Below are 13,006 nucleotides of genomic sequence, written 5' to 3' on the forward strand. Positions count from 1 at the left end.
AATTCTATTTTATTTTATGGGCACCAACACCAAGATTTGTATTATCTGGTCTTGATGCAACATCTACTCAGAGCTTCCTTACAGGATGACCCCTGGATTCCAAGACAGAAAACCCAGAATTTGCCACTGTTTTGAGAGAGTGGCTCAGAACTGATACTGTACCCTGTTGGTCAAACACATTACAGAGCTAGCCTGGATGTCGGGAAAAGAGATTACACTTTAACTCTTGATGGGAAGATTAAATTGTGTGCACAGCAACGGGAAATTCGCAGGTATCACTTTACATCAGTCTGTTGCAGATGAATTAACCTAGTATGGACATTGAGCAAAGTTTCCATGTCATAAACTTGCTGCCACAAAAGCTTCTTCTTGTCTTCTATGCATGGTAATTATGTCACCCTAATAGCCTCCATCCCACTGGCAGCCTCAGATCTTCCTTTTATAAACCAAGACTAGCCTAACATGAAGTCTTGAGCAAAATTCCAGTTGGAAAGCCTTCACTTGAGCAAGCCAATGTAGAACTTTCATTTCACCAGAAGATGAAATTTCTTTCCATAGGATTTTCCAAAGTGTCAGGGCCAGGGCTGGGAACATGAGATCAATAGTTTCCAAGTCCACTTCTGTTCTTGAGAAGTGTGTGATAAACACATAACTGGTTGATAGCTGCCCAAAGTCTCTTTTGCATTTTAACTCCTAGGGTTGTTGCTGTTCCAGTTGTTGATTTGGTTTTGTTTCTCACTTGTCTGCCCCACAGGTAAAATACCCTCACTATATACTGCTCACACACAACAGTTTTTTTCATTCCTCTTAAAGAGAAAAGTTAAGTTTTCAAGTCAGAATGTTTCAATTAGGGTCAAAACAGAAATACTTCACAAAATTAATAACAATCAATAATAATTACTTTTGCCATATCCATGGATGTCCTTATTTTTGTAGAGAATATAGAGGAGTCAGGATTTGGATCTGATTCTTGGACCTGGATTCAAATCCTGGTATTGGCCCCCATAGTTGTGTACTCTCCACAGAACGTATATGAAAGTATTAAAAAGAGATCGTATAAGCCAGTGTCTGGCAGAGGCAAGGTCATAGAAAGTCCACAACAAAGAGTAACTATCTTCATAATTTCATTTTTTTCAATTGAAGAGGTCTCAAGTTGGAAAACAATAAACTGCCTATGAGGCAAAATTGTTTGCTCTTTATATAGAAAAAGAAGAGTTGCAGAGTGAGGATTCATGATGCCCATGTGTTTATTCCTTGCTCAACATTCTAAGTGTACAATATTGCACAAACCTGCTTAGATTATTGTAAAGAGGAAGAAACAGGCTCCAAGACCTAGATAATTGCCCTGCAGCAGATTAATAAAATAAAGCAGAGCTGGCATTAAAAACCAGGTGGCCCTGGTAAAGCAAAGGTCAATGTAGATAGAAGAGGCAGCCTAACTGTTGGCATCCAATTTGTAAACACTGAAAGAACAAATAAACTGGGATTTAAAGTAATTCTACCTAGGCTTTAATTTCTCCATCTGTAAGATTGAAAATTCAAGTCTAAATGCCCATTAATATATTATTTAGGTCTAAAATCAAGTAGTATTATTTTAAGGTTCTAATCTGATTTCCTAATATTGTGTTAAACACATATTACTGTGGGTTGGAGAATAGCCCTCCAATCATAACTGTAGCAGAAGTCTGAGATCTTCCCAAAGGAGAATTTACACCAGGACAGAGATAGCACAAGCAAATAATAAAGGTTTATTTCATCCAGTGAGAAAGCAAAAGTGAAGTGCACCCTCTTGACTCAAAACAGAGGTGAACCAAAAAAGGTAACAACAAAGGCTGTCTCTAGCATCTGAACTCATAAGTCTTAGTCTACCATCCGTAGGGCAGTCTTGGATAGTCTCCTTCCTGGAAGAGTGGAGATTTCCTCAGAAGCCATCCTTGCCCATAATTCAGTTTATTACAATTAGACACATTAGATGCAAGAATATGTTTTTAAAACCCCAACTACACATAAAGTTGAGGTTACTAGGCAAACACAGGAACCTCGTGTTATTGGATCTGACTAACCAGAGTCCACCAAGACTAGCCCCACTGTTTTGTTTTTTTCTCTGATACCTGTCCTTCTTTCTCTTATCTGGCCAAGGTGGTTGTCTCATACAGAGCTAAAGTCCTCTTACTTTGACTTTGTTCTTTTAGCCCTAAAAATCCTTTAACCCTAACATTTGTTTTAACTACAGTGTTATTTTTGTAGTACCTGAGACTAGATTCCTTATCAATTCAGAATGGTTAAGAAAGCTCAAAATGATTCAAAGATATGCTGCTGGTAAATATGACACAGGTAAGTTGCAGAGTTGGAGCTCAAGTTTTCAGAATCAAAAGAATCTGATAGTATGAACCAACCCTTCTCAAATCATACACACAAGCATATGATGAATTGATGACAGTATGTCTTGAGTCTAAGATTAGACTAAGAGCCCTTCTCCCTCAAACAGTGAAAATTTAAGAATAGCTTCAGAGATAGACTTTCTCCATTAGTCTACAATTTCAACATGTAATACAAAGACTAAGATGAGTTTGCCTTAACCTCTCTCCCCCTCATTCTCCTTTTTGTCTTTTATCTCAGTCTCTCTCTCTCTTCTCCACCTGTTTCCTCTTCTCTACACCCCTCCCCTTTTCTCCTTTTTTCTCCAACCTCTTTGTCTCTATGCCTTCACTTTCCTGAATTCTCTTGGGTTAAACCTTGGGCCTGTGAAGTAGAGTTTTCCACCATACAAGTTTCTTTTTTAATGTATTTTTCAGTTTAAATTTAGATAAGAAACAAGGTTGCTTCACAAGTCAGTTACAGGTCCCTCTCCCTTTCCCTCCCCTCCTCCCATGCCCTCCCCCAACCCTCCCATTATCCCCTCATTTCCCCAGGGAGGGTGAGGCCCTCCATGGGGGTGTCCATAGTCTGTCATTTCATACAAGGCCATAGAAGTTTCTTGAGCTGTGGTTTAATTTTTGGTTTCCATGTGGAGAGGATGATGAGGAGAGGAAGATTTCAAAAGGAAGTCTTATCACTCAACTAATGCATTATACAAAAAAATATAGTAACGTACTGACTTGTGGGTTAAATGATAATTCAAGTCCCTAGACAGAGACTCAGATTAATTGATGGCATTATTTTTATTTACAGCAGTATTTTATTTCTTTTTCTTCTATTAAAGTCAAAAGAAAAGCAAAACCTTTCAGCCGGGAAAAAATTAAAACATGCAATGTGTTTTTCTTTATTGCTTTTGGTCTTGATTGTTTCGACAAAGACTAGTGATGATAACATAAATAACCATCTTATACTTTGGGCCAGACTCATTATCCCACTACAGCAAAAGGTTCTATGCAAATTCAATAATACTAAAAAAATGAAAACAGTGTGGATGAATATAACTATATAAAAACTGAGTTCTGTATAGAACTCTATGTGTTCCTGGCATTAACTCCAAAAATCAGCAGTATTGCAGAGTCATTAATCTTGGAGGAAGAAATACAAACCAGGTGGTCAGGTGCTTACATAGCAGCCCATGGAAAGATGGCTAATTAGCTTTGGAGACTGTCTACAAACACTGTTCAGTGTTAACTTTGCCTCCTGCCAAATTCAGTTCCAGAAAAAAGGAAGGGCTATTTGTGTCATGTCACATTTCTTACATATTTGCATTACCAATGTACAGCATTTTAAAGACAAGAAAAAAATCTGAGGGGCTGAAGCCATTCGTCATGTTTGACCCTTGCAATGACACTCACATGCCTTCATTTTAGAAGATCCAACACAGAACTTTGTTAAAGGCTCTCATTTTCTCAAGTCAGGCTTCAGTGAAACTTTCTTCTTCCAAGCTCACTGAGTGCCTGGGATGATCTGACAGTTGACAAGCATGAGTGCTAGCCATCATGAAGATCCTGTGAGGAAGACATGCGAGTGAAGCATAGGATAATGGATAACATCATATAGGCTGCCCTAGTCCCAATTTAGAAAGTCTGTGGCTACAATTGAAGCACAAGGTATGCAGATAGTAGTAACACTGCCTCCTCTTCCTCAGTGGAGACAACTTTAATAAATAAGAAATTTAAAGTAGTTCTGGAAGTAACTCACAAGCATGCATAAGAGAGGACTATTTTGTCTTCCATTGAAATCAGAACTTGGCCATCCAAATGGCCTTATGAAATACCCACATGCTGTATCATTGATGGATAAATTCAGCTGTGACTCTCAATGACTGTTTTGACTGAATCGACCTAACACTTAAGCTTATTTTTCAATGTATTATATACAATCTAATACCTAACAGGGGAGGATGGAGAAGTTCACCACTCTTCAAATGATTGGTCTTTAACTAAAGCGAAGGGTTGTTTGACTTGTTTGACAAGCTGCATTGTGCTGTGAACATGTGAATCTGTTTTCTTAGAGTCAGACTATCTGTACAGTCCAAGCTGTGCAGTGCAAAAGCTTCAGTGTTCTGAGAGCCAGAGTCAATGTTCTATAAAACCCATTGAGTTCTAGATGTGTCTTGTAAATATAAAATTTAATTTGATTTTGACTTCATATTTCCCTTCTCTAAGGACTTGAAACGCTTTACAATTTGCAATGCCATGGAAAATAAAAACACTTAGACCCTCTCTTGATCACTACACACACTAAAATTAGAATGACAGAGATTAGCATGACCTTGGGCAAGCATGACATACCGATCTGTGAAGTCATCTGTATTCTTTTGAAAAGCACATAGAATATACAACACAAAGAGTAAACCTTAAACTCGGAGTTTTAGTTAATGTACCAAAAGTGGCTCATCAAATTGCAATAAATGGCCTACACTAGTGGGTGATATTAATGTCAGGAGAAACTTGGTAAGACTGGGGATATGAGACTCCTCAGTACAGTTTTCTTAGTTGCTATACAAATCTAAAGCTATTATTACAAGCCCGGTCCATTTAAAAGTTTTTTTTTTAAAAAGAAACTGAAATCCCATTGCCAGGAGGTTCCCAAGGAAGATGTGCATGATACCTCAGAGAAGGGGAATGAAGCATGGGGGAGGGCAGAAAAAACTGGGAATAAAACATGGAAAACTAATAAATAGTAAACTAGGTCTAAATCAAAAGGAAAGGAATTGTTAGTAATGGTAAATCCCAAAGTGTTGTCCTTAGCTATTAATATGAATTTATCCTGGAAGCTTGTATATACTGATGACCCCCCTCCCCAGTCTAGCACCTCTGGAAACTCTGTGGGAAGAACCCAGAAATCTGTGCATTGCAGTTGGATGTTTTGTGTCCTGCCCATCAGTTCCTGCAGCTGCTTATAAAATAACACCTGAGGCTTAATATTAATTATAATTGTTTGGCCAATAGCTCTGGCATATTACTATCTCAAACATTTAAATTAACCCATTTCTATTAATTTGTGTATTGTCACAAGGCCATGGCTTACCAGTAATGCTAGAATATCTTTCTCCTTTGGCGACTACATGGCATCTCCATGACTCTGCTCTATTTCTCTCTGTATGTCTGTTTAGATTTCCTGACTGGCTCTATTCTGCCTGGCCATTGGCCAAATCAGCTTCTTTATTAACAAATGGTAATAAAACATATTCACAGCATACAGAGGGGCATACCTCTGTATATGCAATGTTACTAAGTTATATGTAATTTTACTATGCTAAAGACAAAAAGGTGAGATGATAAGGGATGCCCTTCTGTATGCTATAAATATGTGTTGCTTTTATTGGTTGATGAATAAATCTGTTTTAGCTTATGACAGAGCAGAATATAGCTAGGTGAGAAATCCAAGCAGATATGGAGAGAAAGAAGGCAGAATCAGGGAGATATCATGTAGCCATCAAAGAAGTGAGGTGTCAGAACTTTACCAATAAGCCACCCCTATGTGATGATACACAGATTAGAAAAAAATTGGTTAATTTAATTGTCGGAGTTATTCAGTAATATGCCTGAGCTATTGGCCAAATAATTCCAATTAATATTAAGATTCTGAGTGTTTATTTGGGAACTGGTGGGCATCAGAGAAACCTCCATTTACAGTGTCTTCAACCTAGCAGGAGTTTTAAGGCTTGATCAACTTCTGTTCCATCACTCTGAAGAAATAGAAAGACAGGGTACCATCAGAAGCCACATATAAGACTGACTTTTGATGACTGCTGAGCAGGGATACTAAGGGATATTCTATTGTGTGATAATTAATACTATGATGTCTGAAGTCCTATGTATTTTTAATTACCCAGTTTAATCTTTAGCAGTTCACATGCTAAATTTAGATCTGGCCAACATGGTCAAAGAAACAACAGATAGGTCAAAGTGTCTCAGAAGGGCACACTTTTATTAAGACCAGCAGAATATCTATCCCCAAAGCATTGATCTAACTACAATAACCAGATTTACACACAAGTTAGATCAGCAATATGGTAAGCTGAATAAAACATGCCATTAGAAGAGTAACAGATCCTTGTCAGCAGCCTGACAGTGACGGGACATGCTTTCTAGGAAGCACTGGAAAGAAACTGATGGAGATTTCCAGAAGACTATTCACTATTCACCTCGAATTTTTTCTTCTGTGCTAGCATGGAAGGTTCCATTGTGAATCTTCCACAGATAGTGGCTCTAAAGAAGAAATACAAGGCTTACCTCTACCTCGACGAAGCTCACAGTATTGGTGCAGTGGGCCCCAACTGCCAAGGTGTCAGAGACTTCTTTGGACTGGCCCCTGAAGATGTGGATGTATACATGGGGACATTCACCAAAAGCTTTGCAGCTTCAGGAGGATATATAGCTGGGAAAAAGGTAAGAAAGGAACTCCTAGTGTTTGTGTAGATCCTGAATACCCTAGGGAAGCAGGAAGTGGGGCTTCTCTGAATTCCTTGCAAATTTCAGTTTGGATCACCTGTACTATGGAGTAAAGACAAGTGTGGAAAGAATAGTTACATCACAACAAAATAACAACAAGGGCACCTGAGAGAGAAGTAACTCTGATGGACTATGTCTGGGATATTTTATGGAATAATCATCAATCAATCTTGTAGACAAACAGTGGGAGATTCAATTTTACAAAGAGATAATAGCATATAGCAAGCCACAGGAAGTGGGATGGAGAGATGGCCTAGTAGTTAAGACTACTGGTTGCTTTTTGGGTTCAATTCCTAGCAGCCCATGGTGGCTCACTACCATCTGTAACTCCAGTCATAGGAATATGAAGCCCCAGCTGGAACTGTGCAAATGTGGTACACAGACAGACATATATGAAGGCAAGATATGCAAGCAATTTTTTAATTCAAAACTTAAAAAGTTGGGTTCGTGTGAGTGTTAAAAATGAGGTAAATAGGCCGGGCGGTGGTGGCACACGCCTTTAATCCCAGCACTCGGGAGGCAGAGGCAGGCGGATCTCTGTGAATTCGAGGCCAGGCTGGACCGATGGCCTCCAAAACAATACAGAGAAAACCAAAAAAAATGAGGTAAATAATAGCAATAATAGAAAAAGTTTCTGTATTAAATAAGATGGCCTCATTGATTATGCAAATTGTCACCTAAACAACAGCAGAATAAAAATGGACTTCTAAGATTACTTTTTTGAGAAATAACTCTTTTCTATTAATGTTAGACAACCCATCTTCTATATTCTAGAAATGTTTGAAAATTTGGATTAGATGACATTACATCGTTTAATGTGCACTGGTCCCACAGTCTTATGTTTACATTATCAATGATTCGTTAATAGAAAATAAAATAATAAGCATTTGGAAGAAATTTTAAAGAAGAACGAAGAGGAAGAGAAAAAGGAAATTAAATATTCAGATCTGGATCTAAGGGTCAAGAAAACTGTGCCCAGTCGATTTACATGTACCTTTTCCAAATCATGGCAGTTGTCTCATACACGCCTACATTTCTCCCAAAGAGATCGTGGTATAGCTCCAACTAGAAGAGCACTGTGGGCCCCAAATTAGTCAATGTGGGTGCTATCGGAATGTTATCTAGAACAGGTGGTGGTGACACAAGTCTTTAATCCCTGCACTCACTCAGGAGGCAGAAGCAGGTGGAAATCCAGGACTTTGAGGCCAGCCTAGTCTACAGAATGAGTTCTAGGACAGCCAAGTCTACACAGAGAATCCCCATCTTGACAAACCAGGAGAGGATGTGAGGCGATCTAAAGTTTCCAGTTTCTTATTCTCTCTTACCAGCAGGAACAAAAGTCCAGCCTACTGGTCAACCAGTTAGACCAATTGGGCTATGTAGCAGACAGCTACTATCACTAGAAGCCAGTGGTTTAAAACAACAAATTGCATCTTGGCCACTTACTGTCAGATATAGGGGCCCAAATTCCTGTTTTAGTAATCTTTGCCCTCCTTTAACTGCTGCTTTCTTACATACTCAAAGCATTGTATTTCATCCTCCCTCCAGTGCCCTATGGGGATGAACTAGGTAATGCCAGAAACAGAAGCAATGCCAGGTCCTCAAACACTTCAGCAAACTCTAGTGAAAGGTTAATATTTCCTTCCTAACTGTCACATCAGCGGGATCAGAGGGTCTCGGGGTTAGGAGCTGTGTGATCCGGGTTACCTAGCTTTGTGGGGCCATGATTGCTTTAGCAGCAGTTCTGAGCCACAAAACTTTTAACCAAGCGTAACTCTGTTTCCTGAACCAAAGGCACCTGAATAAACTGAAGCAAGCAGATCCTTGAAATGTTGTCAAATTTGTTGGATGTCACATTTTTCTCCTTGGAGTGCCTTCATTTGATACCTACTTTAAACAAAAGCCTGGGACTAGCGGCAGGAGGGACAGTTCCCTGGGATCCTGCCACATGTTTCCCGTTCTGAAGGCAGGTGCAGGCTTTTAAAAGTGGAATATTCTTACCCACATGACTTCTTATCATCCAGGGTAGAAATTGAGCAATTGTGAAAACTATTATTATTGCATTAATCGGGATATTCTCCGTGACTACACTTCTTTTTTTCCTTCGCCTAAGCCACGCTATGCTGCAGTATCTCAATTAACCACCAGGTGGCATCATGAATTAGAGAGTGTTTAGCAGGGGTCTTGCCAAACAGATAAACTTCCCTAAAATACCAAGAAGACACAGAATTTAATACATAGAGGTTGAGTAAGAGAATGTAGGCCACAAATCACGAAAATAATCAAGTGGATTCAAAACTCTAGAAAAATATAAAAATACCTGGCTCTGAAATCTCTTGTTAATCCTGGTGTACAGACAATATTCTTTATTATGATTATTTTTTCCATCCAGATCACAGTTTCCCCTCCCTTCCTCCTCTCCTATAAGTCTCCCTACCTCCCCTTTCCTCTCCCCCTCCACTCCTCATCTTTGTCGTCATAAAAGGGTAGGCCTCCCATGTACAGCAGTCAGCCATGGCATATCAAGACTAAGCATCTTCTCTCCTATCAAGGCTGAAAGAAGCAACTCAGTAGGAGGAAAGGGTCGCAAAGGAAGGCAACAGAGTCAAAGATGACCCCTGCTCTCACTGTTAGGAGTCCCACACAATGACCAAGATACACAGCTGTAACATACTTGCAGGGGCCGTGGGTCAGTCCCATGCAAGCTCTCTGGTTGGCAGTTCAGAGACAATATAAGATGTTCTAGGAATCTTTGTGGAGTGGATCAAGAGCGGAGTTTTGCACATTAGCAATGAGAAGAATCATGCAAGTGAAAAATACTTGCAAACAAGTAAAGGGGGATGTTTGGTGCTAAGATCTCAAGAGAGCAGGGATGTTATTGGAGCTCAGTTTTCCCTCTTATCAGGTGTTCTACAAATTCCGTTTGACAAATCAGGGGCAATTCCAAGCTGAAACAGTTTCTCAAAAACCGATGGGCCTTTTCTCTTTTGCTCTTTGAGTTTGGAGCTCTGTTGACAGTGAAAAATTCACTGATGAGGACATCCTTCTGCAATGTTGCAGGTGAAAATCTAGATAATCACTTCCCTTTTCAATTTTTAAGTTGTATTTCTCTAGCTGCTGGGAGAATGTGCTCAACACTGCCCAGCCTCTGTTCTCCTGAACACGATCCTGTATCTTCCTGCATGCCTGCTTGCCCAATGGCTTCTCCCAGCCTGTATGGGATGAAGACTGGCAAATAAGTGAAGCAAAGATTGTCCTTGTAACTGATAGACTACAGGGCTGTAATTCTAGAGGAGGGAAGCAGGAAACAGAGACTAGGTTTGAGGTGATAGTTAGCTAAAAAAAAAAAGTGGCCTGAAAATCAAGCAAATGCAGGCCCCTTACAGAAGCAGTTCTGTGTGGGTATTCTCAGCCCTGCCTGCATGTAACAGCCCTTTGAAGTAAATAGGGGTCATGAAATGAGTACCAAGATGTTTATTCTAAAAGCCTCCTGTCTGATTTCCTCCACAAAACACACCCTTGCCCTTGAACTCTGGGCCTATGGGTAAAGAAAATAATCAAGGTTTTGAACTTGAAAAAAAAGTGGGGCCTGGAAGCCTGTGTCTGAGAGAACCTCTAACCTACTCCCAAGGAAAGACACAATGCAGACTCGCCTTGCAAAGGACCAAAGTCAACTCTTAATTCATGGCTGTGGTACCCAGTCAGGGAACGAAGGGAAGGAATCAGTGGGCTTTCCTTGACACTCTCCAGAAGTTACTACAAAACTCCACTTCCTCAACCACACAAGCAAAATCGCCTTTACCCAGAGTAGGACAAAATAGACTCAGCCCAAAGGAATTATACTGTAAGACAGACAGTCTTCATTTTCAAGGGGGTGATTTCTCTCTGATGCTTTGTTATTGAAACTATGGGTGCTTGTGACTGACTGCATGAAATTCCTGAGTTTTTGAAAGGAAATTGGGCTTGGGGACACTTTGATCAAAGGAGGCCTTTGCTTTGTTTCCTTGTCTGATCTTTGTGGCGAATCCTTCACAGCTATGATATTGCTGATGATGCTGCACTTGTTCTTAGGGCTACAGTTTACTCATCCTCAATGCATTAAAGGACTGGCCATCTTTCCTGCCATTTAGGCTCCTTGGCTTTACATTCAACTGTCAGTATATGTAGGCTCTCTGCTAAGTCCCTAAGACAGTGGACTTTAAGAAAAGTGTGCCCTTCATTGCTTTCTCTCAGAGGACTCACTCCCTTTGAACAAATAAGAATAATATACACAAAACCCTTTAAATTCCAAAATAGCAAAGGCCATAGATCACAGAGTAAGCAGGAGAGCTGATCTCTGTGCCCTCCAAGACTCACTTCATCTCATACTGAGGCTACCCCTCACTGGTTTTGAAGAGGCGATAGCATATTGTTAAAGGTGGAGACTCCTGAACCAGAATCATTGGGTTCAAATCCTTACCTTCCCAACCTTTCTGAAGACTTTTCAGGATGCCTGTGGTTCAGTTATTCTATATATAAAATTGGGATTAAAAAGCACTGCCTACCTCAGAATTTTTGTAAGTGGATTAACATATACACTGTTCTTTAAATGGTCTTGAAAGTATCTGTGGATGTTGGCTATGGTGTCAGCTTCTGGTCTCATTTTCTTCTCTGAGTCATTCAGTAGCTCATCAAGTTCATGGTCTCTTTTCTTCCAAAGTCTATCTGTTTTATTGTAGGTTTTAGTGGTTAGGTCAGGTTTGGTTTGGTTTGGTTTCCCTCCTACTGCCACTATTCCACATGAAATAGAGGAAGAAACAAGGTGACATCATTGGTTTGGTACCTTGCAGCTACCCACACATGGGTAATTTAATGCCAGATCATTACCTTTGAAAATCAGCAAGCTGAAATAACAAGTTTTGTGTTTTGGTCCTTGTCTCCACCCCACAAATGCTTCATGTTCTATACATCTTTAAATTAACAACTTCCAACACTGCATTAGATACCATAATGTACATTTTTTTAAATTTTATTTTCCAGTTTAAATTTAGATAAGAATCAAGGTTGCTTCACAAGTCAGCTCCAGGTCCCTCTCCCATTCCCTCCCTTCCTCCCGTGCCCTCCCCTCCCCCCCCGTTATCCTCTCATTTCTCCAGGGAGGGTGAGGCCCTCCATGGGGGTGTCCATAGTGTGTCATTTCATATAGGGCAGGGCCTAGACCCTTTCCCAAGAGTTCTGGGTGAGAGTGCACCTCACATTGTTCTATTGGAGTCCAAAGTCCGTGTGTATACTTGGGATGGGTACTGATCTGCTGCCCAAGGCTCAATAGATTCCCTAGGCCTCTTCACTGACACCAAGATTCAGGGGGTCTTGATCAGTCCCATGCTGGCTTCCCAGGCTAATGCCTGGGATTCAAGAGTTAACCTTTGTCTGGTCAGCTGTTTCTGGGGGTTAAACCAGCCCAGTCTTAATCCCTTTGATCATCAGTCCTCCCTCTCTGTTACTGGCTTTCTTGAGTTCAGCTCAGTACTTAACCAAGGGAGTCTGCCTCTTCTTCGATGAGCCACTAAATAAAGTTTCTGTTTCCCAGACTCTCTGGCCATAGGATTGTAGGCTGGCACTCCCCAGATCTATGTCTAAAATCCATATATGAGTGAGTACATGCCATGTTTCTCTTTTTGTGACTGGGTTACCTCACTCAGGATGGTTTCTTCTAGTGTCATCCATTTGCCTGCGAATCTCATGATTCCATTATTTTTTTCTGCTGAATAGTACTCCATTGTGTAGATGTACCACATTTTCTCTATCCACTCTTCAGGTGAGGGACATCTAGGTTGCTTCCACGTTCTGGCAATTACAAATAAAGCTGCTATGAACATAGTGGAACAGACATCTTTGTTGTATGAATGGGCATCTTTTGGATATATGCCTAAGAGTGGAGTTGCTGGGTCTTGTGGTAGGTTTATTCCCATTTTTCTGAGGAATCTCCACACTGATTTCCAAAGTGGCTGAACCAGTTGGCACTCCCACCAGCAATGGAGGAGTGTCCCCCTTTCACCACATCCTCTCCAGCATAAATTGTCATTGGTGTTTTTGATTTTAGCCATTCTGACAGGGGTGAGATAGTATCTGAGAGTTGTTTTGATTTG

At 40.3% G+C, this 13,006-nt stretch overlaps 1 protein-coding gene across 1 annotated transcript in view; it reads left to right on the top strand.

The window, feature by feature from the left end:
* Positions 1-13,006, top strand: part of Sptlc3 (serine palmitoyltransferase long chain base subunit 3) — a 121,152-nt gene that overhangs the window by 72,504 nt on the left and 35,642 nt on the right. Inside the window, exon 8 of the mRNA XM_005068695.4 lies at positions 6,596-6,815. Within this exon, the coding sequence (XP_005068752.1) occupies positions 6,596-6,815 (220 nt within the window). The remainder of the gene's footprint in view (positions 1-6,595; positions 6,816-13,006) is intronic.

The sequence above is a fragment of the Mesocricetus auratus genome, unplaced genomic scaffold (assembly GCF_017639785.1).
Source record: "Mesocricetus auratus isolate SY011 unplaced genomic scaffold, BCM_Maur_2.0 Super-Scaffold_100004, whole genome shotgun sequence".
NCBI lineage: Eukaryota > Metazoa > Chordata > Mammalia > Rodentia > Cricetidae > Mesocricetus > Mesocricetus auratus.